The 16,715-nt window shown below is 50.1% G+C and overlaps 1 protein-coding gene across 1 annotated transcript; it reads right to left on the bottom strand.

Moving 5' to 3' along the window:
* Positions 1–388: 388 nt before the first annotated feature.
* Positions 389–15,961, bottom strand: exosc10 (exosome component 10). The gene is made up of 25 exons (XM_056600128.1): positions 15,734–15,961; positions 15,269–15,405; positions 15,035–15,158; positions 14,831–14,935; positions 14,413–14,569; positions 12,974–13,082; positions 12,228–12,303; positions 11,752–11,862; positions 11,156–11,299; positions 10,424–10,614; positions 9,894–10,050; positions 8,997–9,145; positions 7,855–7,905; positions 7,466–7,577; positions 7,099–7,146; positions 6,927–7,002; positions 5,387–5,514; positions 4,159–4,245; positions 3,996–4,064; positions 3,718–3,823; positions 3,547–3,620; positions 1,501–1,684; positions 1,131–1,195; positions 963–1,036; positions 389–871 (listed from the first exon to the last, which is right to left on the bottom strand). The coding sequence occupies exons 1-25, from the start codon at positions 15,860–15,862 to the stop codon at positions 841–843; spliced, it is 2,694 nt and encodes an 897-aa protein (XP_056456103.1). The 5' UTR covers positions 15,863–15,961; the 3' UTR covers positions 389–840.
* Between the last annotated feature and the right edge of the window lie 754 nt (positions 15,962–16,715).

Genomic DNA, 16,715 nt, shown 5'->3' with positions numbered 1-16,715 from the left:
ATCTGCTGAATGTATAATTCACTAGATGTATCTATAAGGCTATGTGTTAACAAAATTAAGTTAGTTAAGTAAAAATGTTTAGGGTCCCAACTTGACAGTAAATAAAACAGCTGTTGTGCAAATCCTTCTGCATATGTTACCGTGTTTTGAGCGTTGTGAGACTCCGTTTTAAGTGTCCTATATGCGTGTGAATGCGTGCGCGCGCACACACACACACACACACACACACACACACACACACACACACACACACACACACACACACACACACACACACACACACACACACACACACACACACACACACACACACACACACACACACACACACACACACACTTTGGGATGTGCATTCACGGCTGCTGGACGATTCCATACTCTTCAGGACTGCATTCTTTCAAATGACGTTTGAGACGACTTGTGTTTACGTAATCTCCCTCCACACTTGTGTGATTCAGTTACTAGAAGAGGCATCTGTTAAAGAAGTTTCACTGTGGCTCAAATTTAAACTATTCTTTGTGTTCAGCAAATCACCCATTACCTAGTTCTGGTCATGGATTAACTCTGTTGTGGCTTAAGCATTCAAACAAACGGAATATGGAATATTCCGGAATATTTGTGGTTTTGCATCAAACAAGAAAGCACATTATTCCTCTAAAAATCATTTTTAATCAGATTCCAAGAGCTCTAAAATAAAAGAGAACAACGTTTTGTATCAGCCATGGGTATTTACAATGCAGAACTACTAAACAAAAGTCAAGTCATACATTGTGAAATTCAAAATTAATTTCCTTTTGAAGAAGAACATTTGAACTGGATCGTGACAGCAGACGTAGGAACCTATCTCTTGGGCCAGTTCTGCCGTCCTCCTCTGTAGAAGGAAAACCGGGGAAGAAGAAACCCGTTCAGACTATGGAAGACAATCTTAAACAAACTCAATTAAATAACCATTAAGTCGTTACCTATCAGACTTCCCAGCCATGTAGGACATGCTTTTGTTCCCGGCGAGGTTTGGTCTGTTATTCCGAGGATTCTTCTTCAGGGGGAAAAGGTTTGAATGTCATACGTTGTTCAGGAAGGTGCAATTAGAATTCAGGTGACAAAACAATGAATATAATACCCAACTTTACCTTCTTGGTGGGATCGTGGTAGGGCTTGTTGGGATCAAATTGCGAACCAGCCCTGGCATTGGCTCCTGCAATGAACACGTATAAATAAACATGATACACAATATACAACCGGGTTCATCAATAAGCCAACCAAATCAAAACGAGAGTGAGAGTTAATGATTGTGAGTGAGCGTCAGTGAATGTCTGACAGAGAGGTTAGGGTGGATGTGAGCAGTAAGACCACCCTGCTCTCCGCGGCCCTGGATATCATCTGGGTGTAATCTCGTTGCTCACCCCTGATGTTCGTCTCACATCCCACTACATAAGCGGTTGCGTTCATAACGTGGATCAAAGTGGACACACAGGAAACGACACTTCTTAAAGCACACACCGGCAAAGACTTTGAGGTTGGACGAGGTGTAGTCGAAGGGTTTGAAGTCAGGCTGGGGGGACGCGCTCTCCTCCGGGGCCTTCTGCGCGGCCTTGGACTTCTTGGGGGGTCTGGGGGTCGACTGTCCTTCCTCGCTGACCATCCTCTTCTTCCCCTCTCCCTCCTCCTTCTTCGACGCCGCCTCCTAAGAAAGGTCATGGAACGGGTTTTTAATTCTGATGTTTCGGTTAGCATGGCGAAGAACCAAAAAGGACCATGACAACCAGATGCCCCACTTCTAAATTTGGCATTTCGTTTGATTAATTTGGTAGTTGGACATGCCACATTTTGATTGGATTTTCTTCCTTGGAATAGAGTAGTTTCCCTCTCATTTCACTGTGAAAAAATGCCAGCATGGATATTAATGCCACGATTTTGTGACCTTGACAAACAGTTCCCATTCCCAGCTCAGTGGATAACGTTTGATAACTTCTGCATGAATTGCGCGCATGGTGCAAAATGTCAACTCTGACTTTGATTTGTTTTCACCCTACTATTGCCGTGTGACTTGAAAAGATTTGTAAAAGGAGTACTCAGTCACATGTCTGAAGGGTCAAAGGTTGAACATGCGTGACAGGATGTGCCTGAGAACCAGTTCTGCGCTAGAGGACGACCCTGAAGAGGAGCTTGTTGGTGATGAAGAGCAAGCCACCGTCGCCCCAGAGTGACGCGTTTCAATGCAACACGGGCAAATGGCTAACCACTGTAGCAGAGGATCAGAAGACACATGGAGACATACTGTCCCCTCACACCCCCTCCCTCCATGACAGATGTGCCGTTGCATAATTCCCAACTGCCTTGTTTTGTCTGGCCCACCCAGAAGGCGGCCATGGTAATCTGGATTTAGACCAACGCGTTGAAAAGGCACAATGAGTCGATCCCCGAGCGGTGTGACCCTCAGCATCGTTGTAAAGCGGCTAATACCGTAAGCCCCCAAAGTATGATGAATTGCTGAAGCACAACACCGAGGACGCGGGGAGGAGAAAAGCATTCTCAGCGTGTGCTGAGAGCAGCGTCTACGCCCGAGCCGACACCAATTCAAAACGGATTAATATTATTTTTAGGCCCCTCAACGTAAACGCAAGATTAAAACGAAAACCATACCACGATAAAAATGTACTGCTGCCATTTTATGACTGCCCAATCTGCACTTCTTGGACCACTGCCAATAAGCCGGTTTCCTCTTGGATTAGGGGCGTCTCCCCCGTCCCCCCCCGTCCCCCGTCCCCCCCCCGTCCCCCCCATGCCCCTTTTACACCAACAGTACCGCCTTTATTTGCTGATCAGATACTTTCGTGTGACGTAAACAGGCTGCTGGCCACTGATTGGCCAGAGTGACGCCACTGGACGAATATTGATGAGCGCGACGTTCCAAGCCTGACACCCGACATCTTTAAACACTAGCATCAGCGATCAGTCAACAACAGTGATTGATGGCAGGAACAGCGCGCAAGAACACGCCGACGGCCGTGCCGGAGGTGGAGACGTTCCTGTGTGTAGCCCTGTCTGTTTATGTGCCGCGTGGTCGTGTATGTATCGCAGTATCGTGCATGTGTGCGATGACGACCCGCCCACGTTGAAGAGGTACTTTCTAGATGGGAACACGACGTGCCTGGAGCCAAACCGAGTAGTGCCACGCTAAGTCGTAGCGAGTTGAGCCGGATCTGTCAGTGGAAAAGGGGCACTAGAGAGCTTCAGGTTAGGGTCTATCGTTATAAGGTGTGATGATGGGTCATTAAGGTCCACTCAATCAACAACCGACTGGATGACTGGAGAGAGATAAGAGAGCGAGAGAGGATAGAGCGAGAGACACAGAGAGAGGGACAGAGACGGAGACAGAGGGAGAGAGATAGACAGAGACAGAGACAGAGACAGAGAGAGAGAGAGAGAGAGAGAGAGAGAGAGAGAGAGAGAGAGAGAGAGAGAGAGAGAGAGAGAGAGAGAGAGAGAGGGAGAGAGAGACAGAGAAGGAGAGAGAGAGAGAGAGAGAGAGACAGAGAGACTCACGGCGACTTGCTGGCGGACGGTGGCCACGTCCTTCAGGGACTGCTGGTAGTCCAGTTTGGCCTTCTTCCTTTCCCCTGGGAGAGGAAGAGGAGGAGAGAGTGGTGAGCCACAGACACCTTTGACCCAGCGGGGGGGGGTCTCGGACACGGGAGCGTCGACGGCGGTCCTTACCGGCGGCCTTCCGGGCCTTCTCCTTGGTCTTCTCCCGGGCCGTCCGCTTGGCCTCCTGCTCCTTCTGCTGCTGCTCCATGCTCTGCAGCTTCCACCTCTGGCTGATCTGAGGGACCCGGGGGGGGGGGGGGGTTAGGGTTAGGGTTCATGTTTCCTACTCCTTAATTAATTAAACGTACGTCATGATTACGCATGTCTCTTTTGCCATCTCCCAAACGACTCCGTAGGAGACAGCGTGACCTGATTTAGCGAGGGATGAACAGAAGATGGCGGTTTACCTCGTAGACCTTTGAGGAGGGGTCCAGCTTGGCGGCTTTGTTGACGTGCACATCCACCGAGGGCAGGTACTAAAACGCAACAGAAAAAAGCATTTAATTGTCGACCCAGACATCATAACGACGGCACAGCACGGTAGAAGCGCTCGCTCCCCACCCCGCTCACCATTCTGAAGGGGTTCTGGAACGCCTCGATGATGCGTCCGGCCTTCTGTTTGGCCACGCTTAGCGCCGCGCTCCCGGGCGCCAGGTCCTATGAATAAATAAATACAGAGAGGCACACTTTGTAAAGATAACAACGCTCAAGCAGACGACCGAAATCAGGGAGGGTCAAGAGTCTGCCGGCTCTCCCTCCAGACCAATCAGCAGGCGGGCTGCCCTCGCTGCCGGTCACACATCTCCTCTTGAGAGGCGACGCTGGACGTCATCAGTCCAATCACACCGCTGCGCCATGCCGCTGGAGTTAAGTAGAGCATACGTTCCCCGCCTGCGGCCACGGCCTCCCTAGTCGGGGAACCGCTGCACCCAACAAACACTGAAACTAGGGCTGTCAGTTAAACGCGTTATTAACGGCGTTAACACAATCCAATTTTAACGGTGTTCATTTTTTTATTGCGCGATTTAACACAAATTCATATTTAAAAAAAAATAATACTTTTTTATTTATTTTTTGGGCTCAAAACAAAGAAGCAGTAGCCTGACTGCTATGTTCAAGGCAGTATGTTTGTATGTTCATCGTTTAATTGCATTATAGGCTTTTTTTTTGTATCGTCCTGTTTTTATCAGTAGATGCCAATGTTGTTATCAATAAAAAAACATTTGCACAAGGCAAGCCGATGCACCTCTCCATGTTGATAAAAGCATTAAAATGAGAAAAATTAATGGGACAAAGAAATCAAGGGATATTTAGCATAGAAAAAAGATTTGCGATTAATCGTGAATAAATATATTAATCGCTTGACAGCCCTAACTGAAACGTGATTGATTGATTGATTGATTTTATTTGACCATAAAATATGAACAGTACTCTATGTCATGCATTAAAATACATAAATAGTCAGGAATGACTCCATAAACACAGAGCGTTTATTTCCATTATGGTCCCTGTTTACACAACTACATACAAGTCGCACACATAACAATGATCATAATTAAGACACACCTAAGATTGGCATCTTAGCCATTGTTCCAAAGCCTTTTTAAAATGGCCTATGTTTCTGACTGACTTGAATGTACCAGGTAACCCGTTCCGAAGTGTAGTGACAGCATAAATCAAATAATCTTTGCCCAAATTAATCTGAACTCTGGGGAGTACAAAATCTGTTGAGCTCCTCCTAGTGGAATGCCTGTGAACTTCACAGACGATTCAAATAATTTGAATCCGGGCGCCTTACCTCGAAAATGGTGACGGTGGCGCGAGCGACCAGACTGCTGTCGTACTGGGTCTCCATGTCCGTCTCCGGTTCTGGTTCTGAGAACAGCGTGCCCTGCTTCTTCTCGGGCAGCTCGTCGGAGGACGACTCTACAAAGCACCACGACGGACGGTTAGTAAGCGTACCGCGTCACCGAAACCGTCAGAAAACATTGTGTACAAATCAATTGTCAGCCGTTTTGTATTCTTTGCCCTCACTCGTTCACCCTGCTGCAGTACTTTGCCCTCACTCGTTCACCCTGCTGCAGTACTTTGCCCTCACTCGTTCACCCTGCTGCAGTACTTTCCCCTCACTCGTTCACCCTGCTGCAGTACTTTCCCCTCACTCGTTCATCCTGCTGCAGTACTTTGCCCTCACTCGTTCATCCTGCTGCAGTACTTTCCCCTCACTCGTTCATCCTGCTGCAGTACTTTCCCCTCACTCGTTCACCCTGCTGCAGTACTTTCCCCCTCACTCGTTCATCCTGCTGCAGTACTTTCCCCTCACTCGTTCATCCTGCTGCAGTACTTTCCCCTCACTCGTTCATCCCGCTGCAGTACTTTCCCCTCACTCGTTCATCCTGCTGCAGTACTTTCCCCTCACTCGTTCATCCCGCTGCAGTACTTTCCCCTCACTCGTTCATCCTGCTGCAGTACTTTCCCCTCACTCGTTCATCCTGCTGCAGTACTTTCCCCTCACTCGTTCATCCTGCTGCAGTACTTTCCCCTCACTCGTTCATCCCGCTGCAGTACTTTCCCCTCACTCGTTCATCCCGCTGCAGTACTTTCCCCTCACTCGTTCATCCTGCTGCAGTACTTTCCCCTCACTCGTTCACCGTGCTGCAGTTCTTTGCCCTCACTCGTTCATCCCTCCCACCCAGAGCGGGACCAGATGATGACCGCGGAGACTCCGTCGCTGGATAATGGGAATGGCATTCCCAACCGAAATGAGGCTAATTGATCCCATTGATTACATGCAATGATCCCGATGTTTTCGATGACCACACTTGAAATCCGAGCACCCGCTGATGGGTGTTTTCACACCCATCAGCGCGCTTTCATTCACCCTCTTCACATCGATGGTGTGTTGGGATCGATGCAGCTCCTACCCTCTTCATATGTTGTTCATACGTCGATACAGACTCATGTGCTGTGTTCCTATATCCATCCTTCCATGAGTACACTTAAACGTGGTACACTATCCACACTCACTAAGTGCACAGATTTTCAGATGACGGTGTTGTTCCAATTAGAATACTCCGTGGTGCACGGACCGGAAATTACGATTGCGACTGCCGCCACGGCTCGTCACCCGCCGAAAACATCCCGCTTTGAACGGTGAACTCTTTACGCCTAGCAGCTATAAAACCTAAAAATCACTGTGTACACCGGTCCACCCTTCGCTGTTTGACCGTTTTGAGTACAGCATCCAGGTCCTTTCAGTCGTACGTACTCAAACAAAATATAGCGAGAGCGGATAGTGTGGACATTGGAACACAGCCCATGTCCTCACAGAGACCTACCGTGGGGTAAGCACAGCGAGCCATCGGCCTCGGCCGTCCTGGAGGTGTCGTGGGGGCCGAACAGGGAGCCGTCCGCCTGGGAACACAGTAAGGGGACGTTTAGTCTACCAGGCCCCCCGCTCCGTCCCGCTCCCAAAGCGTCCCGCCCCCAGGTCTCCTGTTAGACACTCACCTTCTTAATCGGGGTGAAGCCTTTCTTTGTCTGTGCCACAATCTCCGCCTGGGGTGGAGACAAAGAAATCACAAACTGTTCTACACAAACATTCTGAGCGTGGGTGGTGCCGGGTGGACGGGGTGGTGGTGGTGCCAGGTGGACGGGGGGGTGGTGGTGGTGCCAGGTGGATGGGGGGGTGGTGGTGGTGCCGGGTGGACGGGGGGGTGGTGGTGCCAGGTGGACGGGGGGGTGGTGGTGCCGGGTGGACGGGGGGGTGGTGGTGCCAGGTGGACGGGGGGTGGTGGTGCCGGGTGGACGGGGGGGTGGTGGTGCCAGGTGGACGGGGTGGTGGTGGTCCGGCCACATCCCACCGTCCCGGGCTCACCTTGAGGAGGGGCATCTCGCGGGCCTGCTGCACCAGCCGGTGGAGCTCGATCACCTGCTGCCGCACCAGGGGTGGCACGGGGTTGCAGCATGCGATGATGCCCTGGGGCTCCCTGAAGCCCACGGAGAGGGGGGGGGGGGGGACAGCCGTTAGGAACAGGGGGGGGGGGGGGGGGACCCCAGAAAAGGTTTCATCCTTGCAGGAAAGGACGCTCAGTTCTAGGAATTCCACATTACAGTAGTGGGTTTTTGACACACACACACACACACACACACACACACACACACACACACACACACACACACACACACACACACACACACACACACACACACACACACACACACACACACACACACACACACACACACACACAGTGATGAACGTACTTTGGCAGCTGCTCGGCGATCTTGATCATCATGTGGTTGGGCAGCACGTATCTGAAAGAGGGGGGAGAAGACGCATTTGAGAATGAACCCGTTGGGGGGTTACGGAGGTCCACCGCCGACCTGGGGGGGGGGGGTCGCGCCTCAAAGCGCCGCCCTGCTGATAGGGTCAGCGGGGGGCCGAGGAGAACGGACCGCATGCCTCGACAGCGCCCCTCTCAGTCAGCGGGCTAGGAGAGCACCCTGAGATCACCGTCTTTACCGCCTCTCCATCACACATTGTTCAGTCAGACACACACACACACACACACACACACACACACACACACACACACACACACACACACACACACACACACACACACACACACACACACACACACACACACACACACACACACACACACACACACACACACACAGACACAGAGCCATTAGGCCGTCATTAGTGGGGAGGCCCAGAGCGGCTGACTGAAGGACCACTCAACGGCACTAGAGAGACGCAGGATCACTGGCGACTGGGGGGGGTTGTGATGTTCTAGTGTTCTGTTATTCTAAGGCATACCATGTCAAGTTAAACTGGTAGGTCAACAAAGAAACAGTCAGGTTATTATTATGAACTGTGCACCAAAAGTTCATAATAATGACCTGCAGTGCCCTGCAGGTCGTTTGTGTTGTTGTATTGTAGACACAGACGTCCTTTGCTGCCTTAGTCTTAGTGTGCTTCACTACTATGCTGGTGTCTGTAGTGGGTAGATGACTCCAGCCTTATCCCCAAGAATGTGTATCTGAGCCCCATAAGCTACGGTGGAGGTGTTGGTGTAAAGATGGAGGAGGATTGGTGTAGGGATCAATCGATATGGATTTTTCAGCCCTAGTCGATGACCTATACGCCGCCAACGATCTTTCTTGAGCCGATATTTGCAGCCGATAACCGCTTTTGCTCGCTCAATTTATGTCATGAAAATAACACAATGATGATAACAAATGTGACAAGTCTCAGTTTAAAAACATTCACTGAACCGTCTGTAAATCGTGCCGGGCAAAAAACGAAATGAAAATCGGCCGATGGCGATACACGTAAAGCAACTCAAACATCACTACGGTGGCGTCACTAGGCGGCGGCGGCGGCGGCGGCGTCCTACCCGGTGCTCTCGTCCTCCTGGCGACCCAGCTTGTCCCTCCAGGCGAACAGCAGCCTGAAGGCAGACAGCTGCTGGGTGTTGAAGGCCCTCTTCTGCCTCTTCTGGAGGTCCTGGTACGACTCCTCCGTGAAGATGGGCTTGCTGTATTTCTGGGTGGCAGAGCGGGTGGGGGGTGGGAGGGGGGAGTGGAAGGATAAGAGAGCAGATTTGAGTAAAAGACGCATACAAACGTACGCAGGGAACCATTAGATTAAAACGCTGACGTGGAGCCGGCACATGTAGATAAGGTGATGCGTATTAAAAGGTCTAATTGAATGTTAAACGCCGCTGGATGACAATTACAAGAGGTCATTAGCATCCTACTCCTCAGTCATTTGTCCAGATCTAGATTTAGGATGATTTATCCACGCGTCAGTAATGGGGGGGTACTGGCCAAGCACCTCAGTGAAGCAGTCCTACCGGGAGACTGCAGACACAGCGCTGGACGGGAGACGTCTTTGGACTGGGACTCACCTTGAGGGAGACGTCTTTGGACTGGGACTCACCTTGAGGGAGACGTCTTTGGACTGGGACTCACCTTGAGGGAGACGTCTTTGGACTGGGACTCACCTTGAGGGAGACGTCTTTGGACTCAGACTCACCTTGAGGGAGACGTCTTTGGACTCAGACTCACCTTGAGGGAGACGTCTTTGGACTGGGACTCACCTTGAGGGAGACGTCTTTGGACTGGGACTCACCTTGAGGGAGACGTCTTTGGACTGGGACTCACCTTGAGGGAGACGTCTTTGGACTGGGACTCACCTTGAGGGAGACGTCTTTGGACTGGGACTCACCTTGAGGGAGACGTCTTTGGACTGGGACTCACCTTGAGGGAGACGTCTTTGGACTGGGACTCACCTTGAGGGAGATGTCTTTGCTCTTGTGCCAGACGCTCTGCAGCAGGGCCGGCTGGCCGTGGTTGAAGTCCAACAGCTCCCCCCTCAGGCGGTCGTAGATATAGAGCAGGTAGTGGGTGTCTGCCCGCGCATACTCAAACATCTCCTCGGGCAGAGGCCTGCACACACACACAGTGAGACGTGTCAAACAAGGGTATTCATTAGCATAGTTTAAGGTGTCGTTATGTCATTTCCACAGAAGGGGACACACACACACACACACACACACACACACACACACACACACACACACACACACACACACACACACACACACACACACACACACACACACACACACACACACACACACACACACACACACACAGTTTGTTTTGGTCAACCTGTTAATGCTCCGGCCAGTTCCACACACAACAACACACAGGACTCTGCAGTGTCGTTGCCAGCATTAAAGTCCTATTTCTGCTCCTCCTCCCCCCCGAGACCCAGGACACAGACACACCTAAGGAGCGAGAGCGAGGTCCCCCCTACCGGATCCTCCAGTCGGCCAGCTGGAAGCGCTTGTCCGACTTGACGGTGCAGAGCTGCTGGAGCAGGTGGTCCAGGGAGTGGCGTGCGTGCTGCAGGGCGCGGCTGGCCTGGTGCGTGTCGAACATGTTCACCACGTACAGCCCCAGGTCCTTCTGCAGCCACTCGATGTCCGAGTCGGCGCCGTGGAACACCTGGCAGGGGGGACGCACAGGGGGTCATGAGGGGGCTGGGCTGGAGCTTCAGAGGGGATCGGGGGGGGGGGCAGCTTGTGGTCAGGACAACAGAGCAACGGCTGGAGGGTTGGGAGATTCGTCAGGGGGTAGGATTGTTTCGGTTGCTCTGAACCACAAATCCATTCGGGACGTTGAAATGATCAGCATGGCTGCGTTTTCGTATCGGTGTGTGTGTCGTGTTTGTGTGTGTCATGTTTGTGCGTGTCGTGTTTGTGTGTGTCATGTTTGTGTGTGTCATGTTTGTGTGTGTCATGTTTGTGTGTGTCAAGTTTGTGTGCGCCATGTCTTGCGGTGATGACATGGCGACGGGCAGACGTTAGAACCAGACTACATTCATAGCACGGGAACCTTGATGTACCTTTAGTTATTTTAAATTCGTTCATCGTTTCGCAATTCGGACATTCAGTGAGCCTCTCAGGATCTGAACGAGGACATTCAGTGAGCCTCTCGGGATCTGAACGAGGACACCGTTTCCGTGCGGGGAACGAGCGGCGCTCACCTTGACGATGTCGGGGTCGGTGAACACCTCGTTGAGCAGGTACAGCTCCCCGCGGAGCTCCAGGCTGTCGATGATGTAGTCCTGCTCCCGGGTGGAGATCTGCATCAGGCAGGTGAGGCCCAGGAAGCTCCTGTAGGAGTGGTGCTGGGCGGGGGCACAGGGAGACAGGGTGTGGGCGACGGCAGTGGGCGCGTGGAGCTCCACGCCGCCGTCAGCGTTGTGGAGCTCCACGCCGCCGTCAGCGACTGGAGGGGCTCCTCGTCTGAGGTGACGGAGTCTATTTAAATCAGGGACCAAACACCGACCGCAGCATTCCCAGTCTGGGCTGGATGATGGACGTTGTATCTCAAAATGTCAAAATGTTTGTCTGCACAGGCGCATGTGCTCCTCTACTTTATATTTTTTATAACTGTAATTATTTTATTTTATCGTGTCCTTGGAATATGAAGAATAATTCCTTCCTGTCTCTCTCTGAAAGGCTTTTGTGTTTGAAGAGTGCCGTATTAATGAACGAGTCTCATTCGAGATCCTTGAGACATATCGACTGAACTGTCTGAAGGACGGGCTGCCGAACGCTAGACCTCCTGGACACGTACCTCCAAGTCCACGGCAAACTCCGACACTTTGCACAGCGTCTCGTTCAGCTCCACCAGCTCCTCCAGGGTGTCGATGAAGGAGCACTTGGTCTCCTCCATGGGCCTGAACATCTGGACACCACAGAAGAAGGCGGAGAAGAAGAAGAAAGAAATAAGCAATGGTACGCACTTTAAGTTCTAGGGGGATGATACCACTTTAGATGTACCACATCATTATCTATATTTACATCACATCATCGTCATTTGTGAGCAGGTGAAAGGTTTGGCGCATTTCTCAAGGACGCCTACCTCGGTGGCGGGCTTTGGGATTCAAACCCAGAACCGTTCAACTGAGAGGCAGAGCGCACAGCAACCACTAGACCACGCTGTACCGAGATAATGTCTCTGGCATTTAAAGCCGGGAGCATTGGGAGGTTGACAGGGAGGTAGACGGGGGCATCATATGGGTGGAATGGGTGGGGAGATTGTGTAAGCACCTGAGGTTCCGTCTTTGAGAGCAGTCTGTCTGGAACTGTCAGATGGTCGAGTTCATGTTGGTATGGGTGCGCAAACCTACACAAAGCAATATCACAAAATTATTATAATACATGAATATGAACGACAAATAAAAACGTATAAATTCTATTATACACTGATTTATAATTAACATACATGATTATTACACCTCAGTATATACATCTTGGAAAGCCGCATTACGAAAATAAAGTCATAAAATATAGTGCTTCAGATTATCAGAATGAATCATGGGATTTTTTGTCAACAACACACCGCCATATTGAGAATACTCAAAGACAAAAAGAAATCCTATAACCAAGGTCAACACACCGTATCCTAGGCTAATAGAACGTTTGTTTGCCACGTTTAATTTGAGAAGCCCTGGGAATCATTCAAACCCAACAATGACAACTTGTAATGATTTCACGATGACTACGTCATTACGCTGTGATGTGGCGAGGCACCGACCCTTTATGGTAAATGGAATGCATTTATATAGCGCTTCTTCTAACCAGTGGCCACCCAAAGCGTTTTACAATATCGCCTGTTACATTCACCCCTTCATACACACATTCACACACCGACGGAGGCGTCAGCCACGCAGGGCGACAGCCAGCTCGTCGGGAGCAGCTAGGGTGAGGCGTCTCGCTCTGGGACACCCAGACACTCCGGGGGATCGAACTAGCAGCCTCCCGGTAACCACTGCTGTGTGAGACGCCGGTCTTACATGTCCTCCACGTGCTCCTGGGTCCGCTGCTGGTGGATGAAGTCGGCCAGCGCCGCGGGGACGTCCAGGTCCTCGGGACGCTCCTTACGGATCTGCTTGTTGGTGAAGTCTGCGGACGGAGGAGGGGAGAGCAGAGCCCAGGTCAATACGCTGCACTGGTAGGGGGGCGTCTGGGCGCGAGGAGGACTGTCAGCTACATATGAACGTTGGGGAAACCTCGGCATGTGGAGGATGATGATGAGTCATTTATTTACACTCTACAGAAAACCAAAGATATATGGGATATGGAAATAGTTTGTTGTTTTTGTCAACCGAGTCTTCCAAAGGCTCTGGGTGTAATGAAGGCAGTATTCATGGAGGCTGGATTTTAGGTCAACATTCACAGCACATCATTTTTTAATACTGTTTCAGGAAAAGCCATATTATAGGCTTACTCACTGAATCCAATATATTCTGGATTTTCTCTCACATCCCTAATAGAATGCATAAAGTCATTGGACTACGGACTATCATCTACTGCACATGTGAACTAGGGGGAAACCGCTGCATTCTGATGATGAGGAGAATAATCATCACACATTTATTTACTCTCTTTCGTGAACCAGAACAAAGTCATTCCTTTACTGTAGAGCTGCCTTCAGGTCCGAAACAGACCACCTGGTGGTTAGTTATACAGTAACATGATAATAATGAACATTAATTAGTCTTAATTAATCTTAATTAGTTCATTACCCCTATCTAACATTAGTATTTTACAAATAGGACTGTGACAAACTGTTATTGAGAATCCTGAGTTTGCTAGACTGAATTACAATTACAATTAGGGCATTTAGCAGACGCTTTTATCCAAAGTGACTTACATCGGTTAATACACACATTGACACACCGACGGCAGAGTCAACCATGCAAGGCGACAGCCAGCTCGTAAGGAGCAGTTAGGGTTAAGTGTCTTGCTCAGGGACACATCATCACTCTGCTAGGAGGAGCTGGGGATCGAACTAGCAACCTTTCAGTTACAAGACAACTGCTCTACCTCCTGAGCTAAGCCGACCCATGAATCAAGGAGCATCTTCGCTGTGAGATTCCACTGGAGACAGAGTTGGTCGTACTCGACTCGTCACTTCATAAAGAGAAGTATAAAACCCTGCCTGTTCACTAGAATCCGCTCACAATTAAGGAAACGACCGGGCCAAGGCCAACTTTGTTCAAAGTTGTACAAAAGATGCAGTGTTCCTGCTTAGCAAATTGGCGAATCTATATATATATATATATATGAAATACCAACGCAACATGTGTCCTGATGTTTTTGTGGAATGAGGTAGGGATCCATCCCCAGGTCGTGGGATGGAGTCCTAAGCGGGGACAGGCTCTGTGCTGGTGTTGTACACTCAGCATACTTCCATAAACCTCAGTCATATCCCAGCAGTAGGAACACTTACAGGATGGAAGAGGTTTGGTGGCGTTGGGCTTGATGAAGATCTTGGGAACGAAGGGAATGTTGCTGTTGTCCACTTTCTCTTTGAACTTCATCTGCGGCCGGGTGATGTTCCGGGCCTGGAGCAGACGGAACGTCTCGGAACCCCGGGAGTCCGCCCCCTGGAAGCAGAGAGGTCACCTCGTATCCTCAACTGAACTGGAATCAACTGGTCCGAACCGACTGACCGTCAGCCGTTTTAAAAAGGCAGGCCTGGGTTCCAAAAGTTGGAGCCAATAGACTCGTACGAAACTAGATCATATGATAATTATTAAAAACATGAACTCAGGATAAATGTAATATTCTTATAACACACAAGCAACAAAATTAAAAAGGGTGCCAGCCTTGTGCGTTTGAATGAGAGGACTCTGGAAGAAGCCAACCTTTCTGTTCCAGCTGGAAACCACGATCTTGGGAGGCTGGTACCCCACGGGCATGACAGGTTTCTGGCTGCGGTTCACCCCGTCCGCCTCATCCAGCAGAATGCCCTGGAAACCAAACCAACTCGTTGTGGTCGGATATTGACCCATTTGGAATGCACTGGAAACAAAACACAGAACTAACAGCAAACTACACAACGAACATACCACTTTCTCCAGGATGACATCGTTGGAGTCCACAAGCAGGTCAAACTTATCTTCCAGACCTGTGAGCTTGTTGTTGTCCCGTATGTGCGATCTGCAGCCATGGTGTTGCATGATGTTGCTCATGCTAATGGGGGGGGGGGGGCGAGATGATAAAGACGAACACAAGACGTTTAGTAGTCATTCTCCTCAGAAACGACCTGGCTGACACGCGAAGAGAGAGAGCAGGATTCTCACCAGTGCAGGAGGCGGTCTCCCTGGGTCTCACAGAACTCTCTGAACCCTGGGAAGCTGCGATAGTAGTCGAAGTCATCTCCGGTTTGAGGCAAGGAAGCGGAAGCCTTCGTGGCTGACAACACTGAACCCAATGCATACTGCAGGGAAAAGAGTAGGAGTTAGCTCTGACAGTCATCTAGACCCTAACCCTCACCCGTCTAACCCTAACCCTCCAATTCGGTTTCAATGTTTATGCACTTTGCAACGTTAGTATAAGTTGACTTTTTTTTCTTACAGGTATCATCAAACATGACATCCACTCATACGTGTATTGAATTCATCTGCATGGACGTTATATTTACTACAGATCACATGCAGGCTCCTATTAAAAGAGGCCTGACGCCGTGGCAGTGGTGTTGGTGGTCGGACTGGGAGCCCGGAGGTCCACGTTTTCCCGGACCAGGGAGTCCAACACGGGTCACCTACTTTGGTGAACGCGTCCACGTCCTTGTATCCGGGGCAGAAGTCTTCTGCCTCTTCCTCCGCGTCATGTTCGGTGGGTGTTTCGGCCTGCGGCCCCCCGTTAGAGGGGTCTTTTCTCCTCGAAGCCTTCATGTCTGATAGGATGTGTACGATGTGTACATGTGTGTCGTGGTGGGCAGAGCTGCTTCCTCGGTCTTCTTCTTCGGGTGTTTTGGGAAAGACGTCCGCTGAGTAACAGCGCCGCCTGTCGCATTGGAGGTTCGCTGAGTGACAGCGCCGCCTGTTGGACTGGAGGTCCGCTGAGTGACAGCGCCGCCTGTCGCACTGGAGGGACATTGTGGGTTTTATTCTTATTTTTTTCCGAGGTTTAACCCCGAAATCATATGCTGGTTTTGCTTTGTTGTTGTTGTTGTTTTTTACACACACTTTATGTAAAACACTTAAAGCCATATACTATGCTGAAACAATGTTAATACAATACACTATACACTTTTAATATAACAACATAATAAGCCAACACATTCAATCAATTAAAAAAGGTTTTCACTGCGTTTATAATGAAGATAATGCGATCAGAATGATCAACACACGTCACGATGGGCCCTACGCATGACGCACTGATGCCTTCTCTCATATCAGCATGCATTGGTCGGTTGCCCCCCGTACTGACAGCAGGGGGCGGTGTTGACCGGTAGATATGTTATGCGACAGCAGCGTCTAACTTCATGTATGAAACATTACAAGGTGGATTTCAATGCGTGTATGTAGCCTATTCTATAGTTCCCGGGTAACTATTCGTTTACCCACAAAAACGTGTGAAAACATGCAAAACGCAGAGGTGGAACATCCTTTCCTCTTGATCACCCAGGTTGTAAGCTTGGCGCGTGGGGCTCCTGTTTGTTTTGATGTAGATAATCGATAGCATGTGAGGTGCTGTCCTGCCGAGTATCGACAGGCCGACTCATTACGGATGATCTGTGGTGTG

Source organism: Gadus chalcogrammus, chromosome 1, assembly GCF_026213295.1.
Source record: "Gadus chalcogrammus isolate NIFS_2021 chromosome 1, NIFS_Gcha_1.0, whole genome shotgun sequence".
In the NCBI taxonomy this organism is placed as follows: domain Eukaryota; kingdom Metazoa; phylum Chordata; class Actinopteri; order Gadiformes; family Gadidae; genus Gadus; species Gadus chalcogrammus.
Note: the sequence above shows the minus strand (reverse complement) of the source record. Positions and strands in the feature narration are given on the sequence as shown.

What these genes read in the sequence shown, in the direction of transcription:
- exosc10 (XM_056600128.1), bottom strand. Translation starts at nt 15,862, where the DNA reads ATGAAGGCTTCGAGGAGAAAAGACCCCTCTAACGGGGGGCCGCAGGCC. An exon ending in CTGGCCGACTGGAGGATCCG is followed by an intron (nt 10,051 to 10,423) that starts GTAGGGGGGACC and finishes GTGTGTGTGCAG; the next exon opens with GCCTCTGCCCGAGGAGATGT. An exon ending in GCGAGATGCCCCTCCTCAAG is followed by an intron (nt 7,147 to 7,465) that starts GTGAGCCCGGGA and finishes TCTCCACCCCAG; the next exon opens with GCGGAGATTGTGGCACAGAC.